This window comes from Pristiophorus japonicus, chromosome 12, assembly GCF_044704955.1.
Source record: "Pristiophorus japonicus isolate sPriJap1 chromosome 12, sPriJap1.hap1, whole genome shotgun sequence".
NCBI classification, from domain to species: domain Eukaryota; kingdom Metazoa; phylum Chordata; class Chondrichthyes; family Pristiophoridae; genus Pristiophorus; species Pristiophorus japonicus.
This window is the reverse complement of record NC_091988.1, coordinates 78,025,415-78,043,914: the sequence shown is the minus strand read 5'-3', so window position 1 is coordinate 78,043,914 and position 18,500 is coordinate 78,025,415. Positions and strand designations below refer to the sequence as shown.

Genomic DNA, 18,500 nt, shown 5'->3' with positions numbered 1-18,500 from the left:
GAGCGAGAGACACACCGAGCGCGAGCGCGAGCGCGAGACACACCGAGCGCGAGCGCGAGACACGAGCGCGAGACACACCGAGCGCGAGACACGAGCGCGAGACACACCGAGCGCGAGACACACCGAGCGCGAGACACACCGAGCGCGAGCGCGAGCGAGAGACACACCGAGCGCGAGCGCGAGCGAGAGACACACCGAGCGCGAGCGCGAGTGAGAGACACACCGAGCGCGAGCGCGAGCGAGAGACACACCGAGCGCGAGCGCGAGCGAGAGACACACCGAGCGCGAGCGAGAGACACACCGAGCGCGAGCGAGAGACACACCGAGCGCGAGCGCGAGCGAGAGACACACCGAGCACGAGCGAGAGACACACCGAGCGCGAGCGAGAGACACACCGAGCGCGAGCGCGAGCGAGAGACACGAGCGCGAGACACACCGAGCGCGAGCGCGAGCGAGAGACACACCGAGCGCGAGACACACCGAGCGCGAGCGCGAGACGCACCGAGCGCGAGCGCGAGCGAGAGACGCACCGAGCGCGAGCGCGAGACGCACCGAGCGCGAGCGCGAGCGAGAGACGCACCGAGCCCGAGCGCGAGCGAGAGACGCACCGAGCCCGAGCGCGAGCGAGAGACGCACCGAGCCCGAGCGCGAGCGACGCACCGAGCCCGAGCGTGAGCGCGAGCGAGAGACGCACCGAGCGCGAGCGCGAGCGAGAGACACCGCGAGCGAGAGACACACCGAGCGCGAGCGCGAGCGAGAGACACCCCGAGCGCGAGCGCGAGCGAGAGACACACCGAGCGCGAGCGAGAGACACCCCGAGCGCGAGACACACCTAGCCCGAGCGCGAGCGAGAGACGCACCGAGCCCGAGCGCGAGCGAGAGACGCACCGAGCGCGAGCGAGAGACGCACCGAGCGCAAGAGCGAGAGACACCCAGAGCGCGAGCGCGAGCGAGAGACGCACCGAGCCCGAGCGCGAGCGAGAGACGCACCGAGCCCGAGCGCGAGCGCGAGACGCACCGAGCCCGAGCGCGAGACGCACCGAGCCCGAGCGCGAGACGCACCGAGCCCGAGTGCGAGCGACGCACCGAGCGCGAGCGAGAGACGCACCGAGCCCGAGCGCGAGACGCACCGAGCCCGAGTGCGAGCGACGCACCGAGCGCGAGCGCGAGACGCACCGAGCCCGAGCGCGAGACGCACCGAGCCCGAGCGCGAGACGCACCGAGCCCGAGTGCGAGCGACGCACCGAGCGCGAGCGAGAGACGCACCGAGCCCGAGCGCGAGCGAGAGACGCACCGAGCCCGAGCGCGAGCGAGAGACGCACCGAGCGTGAGCGAGAAAGAGAGACGCACCGAGCGCGAGCGAGAGACACACCGAGTGCAAGCACGAGAGAGACCGAGCGCGAGAGAGAGAGAGAGACCGAGCGCGAGAGAGAGAGAGAGACCGAGCGCGAGAGAGAGAGACCGAGCGCGAGAGAGAGAGACCGAGCGCACAGAGAGACCGAGCGCACAGAGAGAGACCGAGCGCGAGAGACCGAGCGCGAGAGAGAGAGAGAGGGACAGAGAGAGCGAGAGAGAGAGCGAGAGAGAGAGCGAGAGAGAGAGCGAGAGAGAGAGCGAGAGAGAGAGCGAGAGAGAGAGCGACAGAGGGACAGAGAGAGCGAGAGAGGGAGCGAGAGAGAGAGAGAGAGCAACAGAGAGAGCGACAGAGAGAGCGACAGAGAGAGCGACAGAGAGAGCGACAGAGAGAGCGACAGAGAGAGCGACAGAGAGAGCGACAGAGAGAGCGACAGAGAGAGCGAGAGAGAGAGCGAGAGAGGGACAGAGAGAGCGAGAGAGGGAGAGAGAGAGAGAGCGAGAGAGAGAGCGACAGAGGGACAGAGAGAGCGAGAGAGGGAGCGAGAGAGAGAGAGAGAGCGACAGAGAGAGCGACAGAGAGAGCGACAGAGAGAGCGACAGAGAGAGCGACAGAGAGAGCGACAGAGAGAGCGACAGAGAGAGCGAGAGAGAGAGCGAGAGAGGGACAGAGAGAGCGAGAGAGGAGAGAGAGAGAGAGAGAGAGAGAGAGAGCGACAGAGAGAGCGACAGAGAGAGCGACAGAGAGAGCGACAGAGAGAGCGACAGAGAGAGCGACAGAGAGAGCGAGAGAGAGAGCGACAGAGAGAGCGAGAGAGAGAGCGAGAGAGAGAGCGAGAGAGGGAGCGAGAGAGGGAGCGAGAGGGAGCGAGAGAGAGAGAGAGCGAGAGAGAGAGAGCGAGAGAGAGAGAGCGACAGAGAGAGCGACAGAGAGAGCGAGAGAGAGAGAGAGCAAGAGAGAGAGAGAGCGAGAGAGAGAGAGCGACAGAGAGAGAGAGCGACAGAGAGAGAGAGCGACAGAGAGAGAGAGCGACAGAGAGAGAGAGCGACAGAGAGAGAGAGCGACAGAGAGAGAGAGCGACAGAGAGAGAGAGCGACAGAGAGAGCGAGAGAGCGAGCGACAGAGAGAGCGACAGAGAGAGCGAGAGAGCGAACGACAGAGAGAGCGCGAGCGAGCGACACACCGAGCGCGAGCGAGAGACACACCGAGCGCGAGCGAGAGACACACCGAGCGCGAGCGAGAGACACACCGAGCGCGAGCGCGAGCGAGAGACACACCGAGCGCGAGCGCGAGCGAGAGCGAGAGACACACCGAGCGCGAGCGCGAGCGAGAGACACACCGAGCGCGAGCGCGAGCGAGAGACACACCGAGCGCGAGCGCGAGCGAGAGACACACCGAGCGCGAGCGCGAGCGAGAGACACACCGAGCGCGAGCGCGAGCGAGAGACACACCGAGCGCGAGCGCGAGCGAGAGACACACCGAGCGCGAGCGCGAGCGAGAGACACACCGAGCGCGAGCGCGAGCGAGAGACACACCGAGCGCGAGCGCGAGCGAGAGACACACCGAGCGCGAGCGCGAGCGAGAGACACACCGAGCGCGAGCGCGAGCGAGAGACACGAGCGCGAGACACACCGAGCGCGAGCGCGAGACACACCGAGCGCGAGACACACCGAGCGCGAGACACACCGAGCGCGAGCGCGAGCGAGAGACACACCGAGCGCGAGCGAGAGACACACCGACCGCGAGCGCGAGCGAGAGACACACCGACCGCGAGCGCGAGCGAGAGACACACCGACCGCGAGCGCGAGCGAGAGACACACCGACCGCGAGCGCGAGCGAGAGACACACCGACCGCGAGCGCGAGCGAGAGACACACCGACCGCGAGCGCGAGACACACCGAGCGCGAGCGCGAGCGAGAGACACACCGAGCGCGAGCGCGAGCGAGAGACACACCGAGCGCGAGCGCGAGCGAGAGACACACCGAGCGCGAGCGCGAGCGAGAGACACACCGAGCGCGAGCGCGAGCGAGAGACACACCGAGCGCGAGCGAGACACACACCGAGCGCGAGCGAGAGACACACCGACCGCGAGCGCGAGCGACACACCGAGCGCGAGCGCGAGCGAGAGACACACCGAGCGCGAGCGCGAGCGCGAGCGAGAGACACACCGAGCGCGAGCGCGAGCGCGAGCGAGAGACACACCGAGCCCGAGCGCGAGCGAGAGACACACCGAGCGCGAGCGCGAGCGAGAGACACACCGAGCGCGAGCGCGAGCGAGAGACACACCGAGCGCGAGCGCGAGCGAGACACACCGAGCGCGAGCGACACACCGAGCGCGAGCGCGAGCGAGACACACCGAGCGCGAGACACACCGAGCGCGAGCACGAGACACACCGAGCGAGAGACACACCGAGCGCGAGACACACCGAGCGCGAGCGCGAGACACACCGAGCGCGAGCGCGAGACACACCGAGCGCGAGCACGAGACACACCGAGCGCGAGCACGAGACACACCGAGCGCGAGCGCGAGCACGAGACACACCGAGCGCGAGACACACCGAGCGCGAGCGCGAGACACACCGAGCGAGAGACACACCGAGCGCGAGCGAGAGACACACCGAGCGCGAGCGAGAGACACACCGAGCGCGAGCGCGAGCGAGAGACACCGCGAGCGCGAGCGAGAGACGCACCGAGCGCGAGCGCGAGCGAGAGACGCACCGAGCCCGAGCGCGAGCGAGAGACACACCGAGCCCGAGCGCGAGCGAGAGACACACCGAGCCCGAGCGCGAGCGAGAGACACACCGAGCCCGAGCGCGAGCGAGAGACACACCGAGCGCGAGCGAGAGACACACCGAGCCCGAGCGCGAGCGAGAGACACACCGAGCCCGAGCGCGAGCGAGAGACACACCGAGCCCGAGCGCGAGCGAGAGACACACCGAGCGCAAGAGCGAGAAAGAGAGACACACCGAGCGCGAGCGAGAGACACACCGAGCGCGAGAGCGAGCGAGAGACACAGCGCGAGAGAGAGAGAGAGAGAGAGAGACCGAGCGCGAGAGAGAGAGAGACCGAGCGCGAGAGAGAGAGACACACCAAGCGCAAGCGCGAGCGAGAAACACACCGAGCGCAAGAGCGAGAAAGAGAGACACACCGAGCGCGAGAGCGAGCGAGAGACACAGCGCGAGAGAGAGAGAGAGAGAGACCGAGCGCGAGAGAGAGAGAGAGAGACCGAGCGCGAGAGAGAGACCGAGCGCGAGAGAGAGAGTGAGACCGAGCGCACAGAGAGACCGAGCGCACAGAGAGACCGAGCGCACAGAGAGAGACCGAGCGCGAGAGACCGAGCGCGAGAGAGAGAGAGACCGAGCGCAAGAGAGAGACCGAGCGCAAAAGAGAGAGAGAGAGACCGAGCGCGAGAGAGACCGAGCGCGAGAGAGACCGAGTGCGAGAGAGAGAGAGAGAGACCGAGCGCGAGAGAGAGAATGAGAGACCGAGCGTGAGAGAGAGAGAGAGACCGAGCGCGAGAGAGAGAGAGAGACCGAGCGCGAGAGAGAGAGAGAGAGACCGAGCGCGAGAGAGAGAGAGAGAGACCGAGCGCGAGAGAGAGAGAGAGAGACCGAGCGCGAGAGAGAGAGAGAGACCGAGCGCGAGAGAGAGAGAGAGACCGAGCGCGAGAGAGACCGAGCACAAAAGAGAGAGACACCGAGCGCGAGAGAGACCGAGCACAAGAGAGAGACACCGAGCGCGAGAGAGAGAGAGACCGAGCGTGAGAGAGAGATAGACCGAGCGCGCGAGAGAGATAGAGATCTCGAGCGCGAGAGAGAGAGACACACCGAGCGCGAGAGAGACCGAGCGCGAGAGTGAGAGAGACCGAGCGCACAGAGAGAGACCGAGCGCACAGAGAGAGACCGAGCGCGAGAGAGAGAGAGACCGAGCGCGAGAGAGAGAGACACCGAGCGCGAGAGAGAGAGACACCGAGCGCGAGAGAGAGAGACACCGAGCGCGAGAGAGAGAGAGACCGAGCGCGAGAGAGAGAGACCGAGCGCGAGAGAGAGAGACCGAGCGCGAGAGAGAGAGACACCGAGCGCGAGAGAGAAAGAGAGACACCGAGCGCGAGAGAGAAAGAGAGACACCGAGCGCGAGAGAGAAAGAGAGACACCGAGCGCGAGAGAGAGAGAGAGACACCGAGCGCGAGAGAGAGAGAGAGACACCGAGCGCGAGAGAGAGAGAGACAGAGACCGAGCGTGAGAGAGAGACAGAGACAGAGACCGAGACCGAGCGTGAGAGAGAGACAGAGACAGAGACCGAGACCGAGCGTGAGAGAGAGACAGAGACAGAGACCGAGACCGAGACCGAGACCGAGACCGAGCGCGCGCGAGAGAGAGACCGAGCGCGAGAGAGAGAGAGACCGAGCGCGAGAGAGAGACCGAACGCGCGAGAGAGACCGAACGCGAGAGAGAGAGAGACACCGAGCGAGAGAGAGAGAGACACCGAGCGAGAGAGACACCGAGCGAGAGAGAGAGAGACACCGAGCGAGAGAGAGACCGAGCGCAAGGAGAGAGAGAGAGACCGAGCGCAAGGAGAGAGAGAGAGACACCGAGCGAGAGAGAGACCGAGCGCAAGGAGAGAGAGAGAGACCGAGCGCGAGAGACCGAGCGCGAGAGAGAGACCGAGCGCGAGAGAGAGACCGAGCGCGAGAGAGAGAGAGAGCGCGAGAGAGAGAGAGAGCGCGAGAGAGAGACCGAGCGCGAGAGAGAGAGAGAGAGAGAGAGAGAGAGACCGAGACCGAGAGCGAGAGAGAGAGAGAGAGAGGGAGAGCGAGAGAGAGAGAGAGAGAGAGAGAGGGAGAGAGAGAGAGAGACCGATCGCGAGAGAGAGAGAGAGAGAGAGAGACCGAGCGCGAGAGAGAGAGAGAGAGAGAGAGAGACCGAGCGCGAGAGAGAGAGAGAGAGAGAGAGACCGAGCGCGAGAGAGAGAGAGAGAAAGACAGACCGAGAGCGAGAGACCGATGTAGGTCAGACCCATTTTTGAATATTCAACTGTAGGTGTCACACATGATACAAGCTTTCGCCTGAATTAGTAGGTTGTGGTTCAAATCCCATTTCTGAGACCCGAGCACAAAATCTAGGCTGACACTTCAGTGCAGCACTGTTGGAGGTGCTGTCTTTTGGATGAGACGTTAAACCGAAGTTCCGTCTGCTCTCTCAGGTGGATGCATAAGATTCCATGGCACTATTTCGAAGAAGAGCATGGGAGTTAGCCCCGGTGTCCTGGCCAATATTTATCCCTCAAACAATATCACAAAAAAAACAGATTATCTGGTCATTATCACATTGCTGTTTGTGGGAGCATGCTGTGCGCAAATTGTCTGCAACGTTCCCCACATTACAACAGTGACTACACTTCAAAAGTACTTCATTGGCTGTAAAGTGCTTTGTGACGTCCGGTGGTCGTGAAAGGCGCTATATAAATCCAAATCTTTCTTTTAGAGCAGAGAAGGCCAAGAGGAGATTGGATAGAGGTGTTCAACATCATGAGGGGTTTAGAGTCAATAAAGGAAACTGCTTTCAGTGGCTAAAGGGTCGATAACCAGAGGGCACAGATTGGCAACGGAACCAGAGGCGAGAGGAGGGGAATCCTTTTACGCAACGAGTGGTTAGGATTTGGAACGCACTGCCTGATTGGGCGGTGGATACAGATTCAATCGTAGCCTTCAAAAGGGAATTGGATAAATACTTGCAGGAGAAAAGAAATTACAGGGATTATGGGCACTGCTCCCTGTAATTGTTTTTGCGTACGCGGCCCATTCATATCTTCGCGCATGCACTGTTTCTCCTGTGCAAGCAGCCTGAGCGGGACCTCAAGCCCGCTGTGTGGCCACACAGTTTAAATGGGAACGTTGGATACGGGGAAAAAGCAGGGGGTGGGGGAGCGGGACTAACTGGTTTGCTCTTTGAAACAGCCGGGGTGCAGGCTCGATGAGCCGAATGGCCTCCTGTGCTGCAATATTCGGTTATTCTATCCCGATTGTTAAAATCGCACGCAAACGGAAGATGGGGGGGGGTGGGGGCAGGGTTGTCCGCCAGATTTCCGAGGTATTCCCGACATTCAAAGCTGTTAAAAAAGGCATGAGGGTTCCTTGGATTTGTGAACAGGGGCTGAGAGTAAAAAAACGGTGTGGGAAAAATAGAAATGGTGACATAGTGGTTATGTTACTGGGCTAGTAATCCAGAGGCCTGGATTAATGATCCAGAGACATAAGTTCAAATCCCACCATGGCAGTTAGGGGAATTTAAATCTAGAATTAAAAAACTCGCATCAGTAATGGTGACCATGAAACTACTGGATTGTCGTAAAAACCCGTCTGGTTCACTAATGCCCTTTCGGGAAGGAAATCTGACGTCCTTACCTGGTCTGGCCTATATCCCACAGCAATGTGGGTGACTCTTTAACTGCCCCTCTGAAATGGCCGAGCAATAAATGCTGACCTTTATAAAAGTGGGCCTCGATTGGCTGACAGGAGGGATACAATGGGATCCGTTTCCAGCTTTTGTGTCATGCAGAATGTAATATAGAGCCCCTCCTAGTGGACAACTGTGGTAATGCAGCCATTGCTGTAACTACAATAAAGGCATCAGGTGACATGTAAAGTAGAGCCATCTTGTAGTCTGTGTGTTTGTGATGTCGTAGAGAAAGAACAGGAAGAGATTTTTTTTTTTAAGGGTTTTGAGAGCGCGAATAAAGAAAGACTATTTTCTCTGGTTAGGGATGCAGTGGAGAGAGAGGTCATCAATTCAAAATCATCACTAAGAAGGAGAGGTGAAAGGGTACACTGGAACATAGGAATTGCTAGTTCGCCTTCTATCATTCTGGCAGTCGCCTACAACGATAATGGTGTTGTTGACTAATCACAGCAATCAATCTCCCTCAATGAGTCTACACCAGGCCCAGACATGAGACAAGGAAAACCCCCAGTAGTGGAGAACTTGGGAACCATAGGCCCAAAGTCACCTGTTCCCCCCCTGCGTTCGCTACACTCACCACCCGTCAAGTCTCAGATTACTCATATCATGGCCTGGAAATTCCCACCTCCCCGGGTCCGTATGGAGTGTGTACGGACCCGGGAAGGCATTGCAAAAGCCGGTTTTCAGCGCGCAATGCGCACGTGCCGAAAAATAACTTTTCCGATCCGTCAAGCTGGAGCTTAACAGATCCAACGCATATCATGTGCGAGGACATTTGCACGGGCAAGATTGTGGTATTTACCCATATCCTGCCCAGCAAATATTCTCAAAACTCTTGTGCCTGATAAAAGCAGGCACATAACTACTTTTACACGCGTAAGAGTTTAAAAACAAACAAAAATATAATAAAACATTTTAAAAACATTATTAAAACCTTGCCCACTGTTAATTTAAAAATCTTTTTAAAAATTCGTTAAAAAAAATTTTCTCCAAGATATTTATTAACTTTAATTTCAATTAATTTTAATTATGTGAGGTGTGTTCTTTATTTTTGCATTTGATGGTGTTTGGGGGTTTTTTCCTCAATGAGTAGCAATAAGAACTCGTAGATACAGAGCTCCCATTGCTATTAATTGAGAATACTGTACCTGAGCAGTCACACGTGTCTCGAGTCAGAGACCACTTTATCTTCTGGCGTAAAATTGGATGCAGGGCTATGAGGATTGATCTGCAGATGTAAGTTCAAATTCCACCACACCAGCTGGGGAATTTAAATCCAGTTAATTAAATAGTTAAATAAATCTGGAATAAAAAGCCTGCATCAGTAATGGTGACCATGAAACTATCAGATTGTTGTAAAAACCCATCTGGTTCACTAATGTCCTTCATGGAAGGGAAGATGCTGTCCTCCCTGTCTCTGTAATCTCCTCCAGCCCCCCGCCCCCCCGAGATATTGGCACTCCTCTAATTCTGCCCCTTGAGCATCCCTGATTATAATCGTTCAACCATTGGTGGACGTGTACTGTGCCGAAAGGCGAGGGGAAAAGTGTGCCGAACAGAGCAAGTGGCATGCCGCCCCGTTGCAGCAGGATTTGGGCCATGTGCACCAGGCAAGACTGGGCCCTGCTCCATCACTGCAGAGGTGGGACAGCACGATCCCAAGGAAGAGAAAGGAAGACTCGCGCTCGTATAGCACCTTTCACGGCCTCAGGAAGTCCCTAAGCGCTTTGCAGCCAATCCAGGACAAAGCAGCCCATTTGCTTGGCATCCCATCCACCACCTGAAACATTCACTCCCTCCACCACCGGCACACAGTGGCTGCAGTGTGCACCATCTACAAGATGCAGTGCAGCAACTCACCAAGGCAGCAGCTCCCAAACCCACGACCTCAACCACCCAGAAGGACCAGGGCAGCAGGCGCCTGGGAACACCACCACCTCCAAGATCCCTTCCAAGTCACACATCATCTTGACTTGGAAATATATCGCCGTTCCTTCATTGTCAAAATCCTGGAACTCCTTCCCTAACAGCACTTTCACCACATGGACTGCAGCAGTTCAAGAAAGCAGCTCACCACCATCTTCTCCAGGCAATTGGGGATGGGCAATAAACGCTGGCCTTGCCAGCGATGCCCGCATCCCAAGAACAATTAAAAAAAAAAAATTTTTAAGTACTTTTACAATGAAGTGCTCCCTCAGCACTGCACTGGGAGTGTCAGCCTAGATTTTTGTGCTCAAGACTCTGGAGTGGGACTTGAACCCACAACCTTTTGACTCCGAGGCGAGAGTGTTACCCACCGAGCATCAGCTGACATTGAGAATCACGTCCACCCAGAGAGGAGGGGAGAAAACTTAACAGAAATAAAAAGCTAAAACAATTCAAAAAGAGAACATTTTTACAAAAGCAAAACACTGCGTTTGCTGGAATCTTTCGTCCCCTCCTCCTTTCAGTGATTATTAAAAATCTGTTCTTTCTGAACACTCTCCAGTTCCGACAAAGAGTCATCGACCCGAAACGTTAACTTTGCTTTCTCTCTCCACAGACGCTGCTTGACCTGCTGAGATTTTGAGTACATTTTTACAATTTTTCGCAGATTAAATCCTCATATCGACTGAACCCACCCTGATTGCTCTTTGATCTCCGCAAAAGATAAGTTAAAGAGCTAGAAATTACTCTCCGCCCGGGACGGAAAATAGCGGGATTTTGGTCTGTAACTTTTTAAATCGTGCTTGTGGTGGCTGAGGGGCCATGAGTCAGAAGCGGGTTGGTGTCATCAGCTCCGCGCTGACACGTAGCAACGACCCTCTCCTTCAGTTAAAGAGGCAGGCCCTGCAACCACTTTAATGGCGCCCACTGGGCTACCAGAGAGGGCTTTGGCCGTGCCAGCAATCCGGTACCCAAGAGGGGGTTCCCGGCTGTCTGTAAGCGGCACGGCCAAACCCAGGACCGCCAGTGCCGGGCCGATTTCAGAGTCGGCCGTCATTTAAAGTAAAATAGCGGCCACGGCAGTGCCTCCTCCCCTTTAAGGGCTACTGGCAGCTTTCCGCCGGGAAAAGCTGTCGGGAGCACTGAGCGGCGGCGGCTCCGCTCCCGCGGCAACAGGGTAAGGGGTCAGCAGTGCCCCATTCCAGTTTCCATATTCCCCAGCCCGGGAGAAATTTCCGGTGGATCGAACCATCCTCCTGCCAGAAAGGCCCTACCGCCTCTTTGAGGCAGCAACGGACCTTAAAGAAGCGGACAATTTCGGCCCCAAAGAGTTTTGCCAAATTGTATTTAAACACTCTGTTGTAAAAATCTGCATACGTAAATGATTAAGCTGAGCTGCAAAAAGAGTGATCTTGTAAGAACATTTATACACAGACTGGCAGTTTCACTGCCGACTTGGAATCAGCTCCACCTCAAAGTATTGGCACACTGGAGACCCAATCAGGAGACGACTCCCAGCTCTCCCTCCTGAGGTAGGCACATGCTTACAAAGACATACTCCATCATTAGAGTGTAATAAGGAAGGTGATGAGCCGTAGAGGAGTGGGACTGAGTCATCAGTCACTGCCACCTGAGTTTGGTAATGAATCTCTGCGATGCACTCACTGCTCCCGTATGAAGCTTCTGCAAAGCTTTCGTTGACTAACAAAGTTTTCCACTTGGTGACCAAAGGTCAAAAGAAAAGGCTTGCTCATCTGAATAGTGACTCCCACTGTCATCTCTCATTTCTAATTTCCCTCTCTTCCTACTTTCAACAATGTGTATTTATATAGGGCCTTTAACTTAGTGAAACGTCCCAAGGTGTTGTGAGATAAAAAATTTGACACCGAATTGCACAAGTAGAAATTAGCACAGGTGACAAGAGGTAGGTTTTAAAGAGCATCTTGAAGGAGGAAAGAGAGGTAGAGAGGCGGAGAGGTTTAGGGAGGGAGTTCCAGAGCTTGGAGCCCAGGCAGCAGAAGGCACAGCCACCAATGGTTGAGCGATTATAATCAGGGATGCTCAAGAGGGCTGAATTAGAGGAGTGAAGATTCCTTGGGGGGGGGGGGGGGGGGGGGGGCGGGGAGGGCTGGAGGAGATTATAGAGAAAGGGAGGGACGAGGCCATGGAGGGATTTGAAAACAAGGATGAGAATTTTGAAATGGAGGCGTTGCTTATCCGGGAGCTAATGTAGATCAGCGAGCACAGGGGTGATGGGTGAGCGAGACTTGGGAGTTAGAACACGGGCAGCCGAATTTTGGATCAACTCTAGTTTACGTAGGGTAGAATGTGGGAGGCCAGCCAGGAGTGCGTTGGAATAGTCAAGTCTAGAGGTAACAAAGGCATGGATGAGGGGTTCAGCAACGGATGTAGTAGAACGTCCCAAAGTGCTTCACAGGGGCGGAATCAGATAAAAACTGGCACCGAGCCAAAGAAAGACACATTAGGACACATTTTCAAAAACTCGGCTGCTTGTGTCCTAACTCGCACCAAATCCTGCTCACTCATCACCCCTGTACTCGCTGACCTACATTGGCTCCTGGTTAAGCAACGCCTTGATTTTAAAATTCTCATCCGTTTTCAAATCCCTTGATGGCCTCGCCCCTCCCTATTCTTGTAACATGCTCCAGCCCCACAACCCCCCCCACCCCCCCTCGGCCTCTGGAGCATTCCTGATTTTAATCACTCAACCATTGTTGGCCGTGTCTTCTGTTGCCTAGGCCCCAAGCTCTGGAACTCCCTGCCTAAACCTCTCTACCTGCCTTTCCTCCTTTAAGAAGCTCCTTAAAACCTACCTCTGTGACCAAGTGTTGCCCTAATTTCTCCTTTTGTGGCTCAGTGTCAAATTATGTTTTCTATCGCTCCTGTGAAGCGCCTTGGGATGTTTTACTACGTTAAAGGAGTTATATAAAGACAATTTGTGTTATTAGAGGTGCTATATAAAGGCAAATTGTTCTTATTGCTGGTGCGTTCTCAGATGGAAGAAGGACACAATCTCCTTCCGTTATCAGTGGAAACAGTCGCGGCACATCATTCAGAGAACTTCTGCGCTCTCTATCTTATCTGGTCTCTAGTGTATAGTCAGCAAGTCACCCATTTTGACCTCATCTCATTCACATGCAAGCTCACCTCCTGCTCAAAGCACCTTGCTTCTATCAGGTCAGTAGAAGAGCCTTCGGGATGACACCGCGACTGAAAGATCTTTCATATTTTCTTGTCACGCACCAAGTACAAGAAAAGGGCGGGACCAGACCACATTTTCTGAAGGGAGTTTACATTTTTGTTTTTGGGGGGGGGGGGGGGGTGCGGGGGATGAAGATGTTGTCATGTAGAGCTAGAACATGCTTTGTTTTCTCTCTCAGTGCTTCATAGAAAATAGAAAGACTTCCATTTATATAGCACCTTTCACAACCTCACCATGTCCCAAAGCGCTTCACAGCCAATGAAGTACTTTTGAAGTGTAGTTTGCAATACAGTCGCTGTTGTAATGTAGGAAACGCGTCAGCCAATTTGTGCACAGCAAGCTCCCACAAACAGCAATGTGATGACCAGATAAGCCTGTTTTTTTAGTGATGTTAATTGAGAGATAAATATTGGCCCAGGACACCGGGATAACTCCCCCGCTCTTCTTCGAAATAGTGCCATGGGATCTTTTACGTCCACCTGAGAGAGCAGACGGTTTAACGTCTCATCCAAAAAACAGTACCTCCGACAGTGCAGCACTCCCTCAACATTGCACTGGGAGTGTCAGCCTAGATTTTCACACTCTCGACTCTGGATTGGGACTGGTGGTGGTGAGCTGCCATTTCAGAGGGGAGTTAAGAGTCAACATTGGTATGGGACTGAAGTCACATATAGGCCAGACCAGGTAAGGACGGGAGATTTCATTCCCTAAAGGACATTAATGAACCAGATGGGTTTTTATGACAATTTGGTAGGTACATGGTCACCAGTAGCTTGTTTTTTTAATTCCAGATTTATTTTAACAATTGAAATTTCCCAGCCGCTGTGGTGGGATTTGAACCCTTGTCTCTGGATATATCAATCCAGGCCTCTGGATGACTAGTCCAGTAACATTACGACTACACCGCTGTTCCTGTATGAGCAATGGCCACTTGAGCGAGGTGGTGCTGGGCAGCCAACGTCCGCAGAGACCGACCCCAGCAAGGGAAAAAGGGGTGAAAAATAAGCAAAAAAGACACGAGGGCAAAAGATGGTCGTCAGATAGCGGAACTCGATATGACCCTTACCTCGTCCCTGTACTTGTTGATGTAGGTGTAGATCTCGTGCAGTGCACTATTGCTGTGAAACTGACTCAAGTGTAGTCGCGACTGCTCAGCCAGATAGGCGCTCATGTCCTGGTCGCTGATCACAGGCATCTTCGAGATATCTGCGTAGTACCTGCCCCAGACACGTCGAGAAATAAACAAACAATACTTCACAACCAATGTAAATATTCGGAGACCCCACGGATTTCAATAAACGTTCGGTGACCGGATCTCCAAAGTTCCACCTTCAGCTTCTCAAACATATAAAGAGAGTAGAAGTGGGCCGAGGGGAGTGAGAATAAATTGGGCATTTATTGGCCAGAGTGGATGATCCTTAGTCCTCCACAATGTTGAGTTCAACTGCATCCTGTGGGGTGGCTGGAAGGCCTCTACTTGCCCATTGGCAGTGGCACATGGAACACAGTGACTGCAAGCATTCTGGACTACTTGGAGCTGTAAGGATGTGTTAAAGGGACGATGGCGTCAGTACTTTCTGGATGAACCTTGTTCAATACCTTGGCGTGTAGAGCAATGAGAAATTCTGCTTTGACTTTTATCTCCTTTCATATTTCTTTAAAGAAAAGGGGGTTTCACTGTCACCTTCAGGAGATTAGGAGGCGCAATGGGATAGACGCTAATCTCAATACCCAGAATGGACCTCCTACTCTGTCAGGAAACACCCTGGCCTTCACTGGTGTGTCAGCTTGGCTCAGTTGGTCGCACTCTCGCCTCCAAGACAGAAAGTTAACATAAATGATAGGAGCAGGAGTAGGCCATATGATCCTTCAAGCCTGCTCCGCCATTCAAGATCATGGCTGATCTTTTACCTCAACTCCACTTTCCCGCCCGATCTCCATATCCCTTGATTCCCCTAGAGTCCAAAAATCTATCCATCTCAGCCTTGAATATATTCAGAGACTCAGCATCCACAGCCCTCTGGGGCAGAGAATTCCAAAGATTCATAATCCTCTGAGTGAAGACATTTCTCCTCATTTCAGTCTTAAATGGCAAACCCCATATCCTGAGACTGTGACCCCTGGTTCTAGACTCTGCAACCAGGGGAAATAACCTCTAATTTTTCCAAACTCAAGAGTATAGGCCCAATCTAATCAATCTCTCCTCATAGGGCAATCCTCTCATCCAGGAATCAAACTAGTGAACCTTTGTTGCATCCCCTCTATGGCAAGTACATCCTTTCTTAAGTATGGAGACCAAAACGCTACACAATACTCCAGGTGTGGTCTCACCAAAGTCCTGTACAATTGTAGCAAGACGTCTTTACTCTTGTACTCCAACCCCCTTGCAATAAAGGCCAGCATGCCATTTGCCTTCCTTATTGCTTGCTGTACACCTGCATGTTAACTTGCACAAGGAGACCCAATTCCCTCTCAACACCAACATTTAATAGCTTCGCACCATTTTTAAAATATTCTCTTTTTCTATCCTTCCCACTAAAGTGAATAGCCTCACATTTCCCACATTATACTCCATTTGCCATGTTCTTGCCCACTCACTTAACCTGCCTATTTCCCTTTGCAGGCTTTTTAATGTCCTCCTCACAGCAACTCACTGGTAAACTCTCTTCCAACCTGACAATGACTGTTTTCTGTTCTTTAACCAATCCTCTATCCATGCTAATATATTACCCCCAACCCCATCTTCTGCAACAACCTTTAACGTGGCACCTTATCGAATGCCTTTTGAAAATCCAAATGTACTACATCCACTGGTTCCTCCTTATCTACCCTGCTCGCTACATCCTCACAAAACTCCAAAGGTTGCAGAACCTGAGCAGGTAAACTGTGCTGGTGTTCCAGTGTAGCCTTTCAGATGCCGCATTAAACTAAATCTGCCTGTTCAGGTGGATGTTATAAGATCCCATAGCACTATTCAAAGAGGAGCAGAGAGCTCGCTTGGGTGTCCTGGTCGGCAGTTCCTCACTCAGCCAACTCCACCAAAAAACAGAGCAGCCAGCCATTCATCTCATTGCACCTTGTTGGACATAATGGCTACCAATATTTACCCACTTAAGAGTCAAAAAACCTTCAACAATAATTCACTGCACAGCATTCCGTTAAAGGTGCACTGGATATAAGTGGAAGTACTATTACAGCAAGATGTAACCCAATTTCAATAATTTAAACCTGGATTGCCACCTTTGGCCAAGTCCAATACCAGAGAGAGTGGGATCACGATTCAGCCTCTGATACTTGGCTCGACTCATGAATATTGGTTGAAAGACCTTCAGAATCTTTCATCGCTTGTCATCAAAACGATACCAGGGCTAAGAGAGTTCAATTATGAGGACAGATTGCCTGGACTAGACTTCTATTCCCTCGCATATAAGAAGATTAACGGTTGATCTAATTGTGGTGTCTAAGATGATTAAAGGCAGTGATAGGGGTAGATGGAGAGAAACTATTTCCTCTGGTGGGGGTGGGGGGGGGGGGGGGCAGGGGGGAGTCCAGAACAAGGGGGTTTAACCTTAAAATTAGAGCCAGGCTGTTCAGGAATGAAATCAGGAAACACTTCACACAAAGGGTGATGAAAATCTTGAACTCTCCCCCCCCAAAATATGTTGAGGCTGGAGGTCAACTGAAAAATTCAAAACTGAGATGGACAGATATCTGTTCCATTTCGAACTTTACCAGTTCTGACGAAGAGTCACAGACCCGAAACGTTAACTCTCTTTCTCTCCACAGATGCTGCCTGACCTGCTGAGATTTCCAGCATGTTCTGTTTTTATTTATGGACAGGTATTGGTTGGGTAAGCGTATTCAAGGATATGGAACCAAGGCGGGTCAATGGGAATTAAGGTACAGATCAGCCATGATCTAATTGGATGGCGGAACTGGCTCAAAGGTCTGAATGGCCTCCTCCTGTTCCTAATTGGAGACAGAGGTGGACTACCATTTTTAACACGCAATTTACATTTTAGAAAGGTGTGGGGGCCCCAACATTCAAACTCAACACAGCTCGCCCTCCATACCAAACACCACCAAGCAGCACCCACTGAAGACAAAACACATCTCGCGTACCTCTCCACCCAGTTTTTGTAGTTTGGAATGTCTTTCGCGTACAGTAGTTTGTTTGAGGGCGAGTCCTTGCCCAGTTTGTGCTCGGAGGTGGAACAGGAGTCCATGAAAGTCTGCGCTACCACCGAGAGGCAGGCGTCAGTAATACTGTTCTTGTGAATGTCAAAGACAAACTGCGGATTTTTGATAACATTCACCCAAAATCGTAGAGGTAGACTAGAGAGACAAAAAAATAAATAAAGAGCATTAGTTAGAAAGAATTATCAATGTTGAAGAAAGATCACCAACCTATCAATATATATTATAAGACGTCCCAAAGTGCTTCACAGAAGCAGAATCAGAGATCATGCCCCTGACACCAGTTCAAGTTGACTGACTGTCACATGAGCCATTATAGAATTGCATGGAAAGACTTCTAGAGACAAAATCCCTCATCACATTTAAAAAGTACTTGGAAGTGCACTTGAAGTGCTGCAACCTGCAAGGCTACAGACCAAGAGCTGGAAAGTGGGATTGGGCTGGGTAGCTCTTTTTCGGCTGGCACGGGCCAAAATGGCTTCCTTCTGCGCCATAACTTTCTATAATTCTATGCGTCTTGTGGAACATTACAAAGGATCTCCTGGGTCGTTAATGCCAGTTCCAACCATGTCGCCATTTACCAATGACAGAACACCATCAATGTCTCACCTGGGCCCAAAACTGGTTGAGTCTCTTTTGAAGACGAGGGGTTACAAATTAAGAACGTTTATGCCCAGCCGAATCAATAGCTTGTGAGAACTGAGTGACACCCTTTGGATCTCTTTCAGTTTCTCCCCTAGTCAATGGGGGAGGTCAACCTTAAACCAAAAGTAACAGCCGCCCAAATCTCCGTTTGATGATATGACCAGGACATTCAAAACTTCACACTGGACCATCCCAGATCAGCTCCCAGAGACATTGTGCACCTCACCCCGTTAAGATTGATCACCACCATCCCCATGCTCACCAGTTACTCTTCCAGGTGTGTCGGACGTCGTGGTCAGTGATCAGGTGCTTGTCCGCCTGTTCATCCAGGAAGTCAAACATGTATTTGATTGCAAGAGGAAGGGCACTGCCCCTGTGTGCCGTACTGAATATCGTCTCAAACAGGTCGTCCACAAACTTCTGCAGCGTTCCCTGCAAGAGCAAAGCCATTCAAGTCAGTGATGTTCCACATCTGTGCCAATTACATACTTTCCCTTCAATCACTCCTAACATTTGGTAAACCCAGAGTTCAAGACTTGAATCCTGATCGTATATTTGGGGGGGCGGTGGGGAAGACTCTCCTAACCTCCCCCTTTACCATCATGAACAGGAGAATCATCTGATGGTGGACCTTCCTCCCATTTTGTTACAACATAAGAATTCGGAGCAGAAGTAGGCCATTCGGCCCCTCGAACCT

At 53.2% G+C, this 18,500-nt stretch overlaps 1 protein-coding gene across 2 annotated transcripts in view; it reads right to left on the bottom strand.

Moving 5' to 3' along the window:
• The window catches only part of LOC139277349 (plexin-A1-like), a 633,908-nt gene that overhangs the window by 13,736 nt on the left and 601,672 nt on the right, over positions 1–18,500 (bottom strand). For both annotated transcript variants that reach the window (XM_070895706.1, XM_070895705.1), the window contains exons 29-31: positions 18,066–18,235; positions 17,084–17,296; positions 14,028–14,178 (exon numbers count right to left, since the gene is read on the bottom strand). In XM_070895706.1, coding sequence (XP_070751807.1) covers positions 14,028–14,178; positions 17,084–17,296; positions 18,066–18,235 — 534 coding nt within the window. The remainder of the gene's footprint in view (positions 1–14,027; positions 14,179–17,083; positions 17,297–18,065; positions 18,236–18,500) is intronic.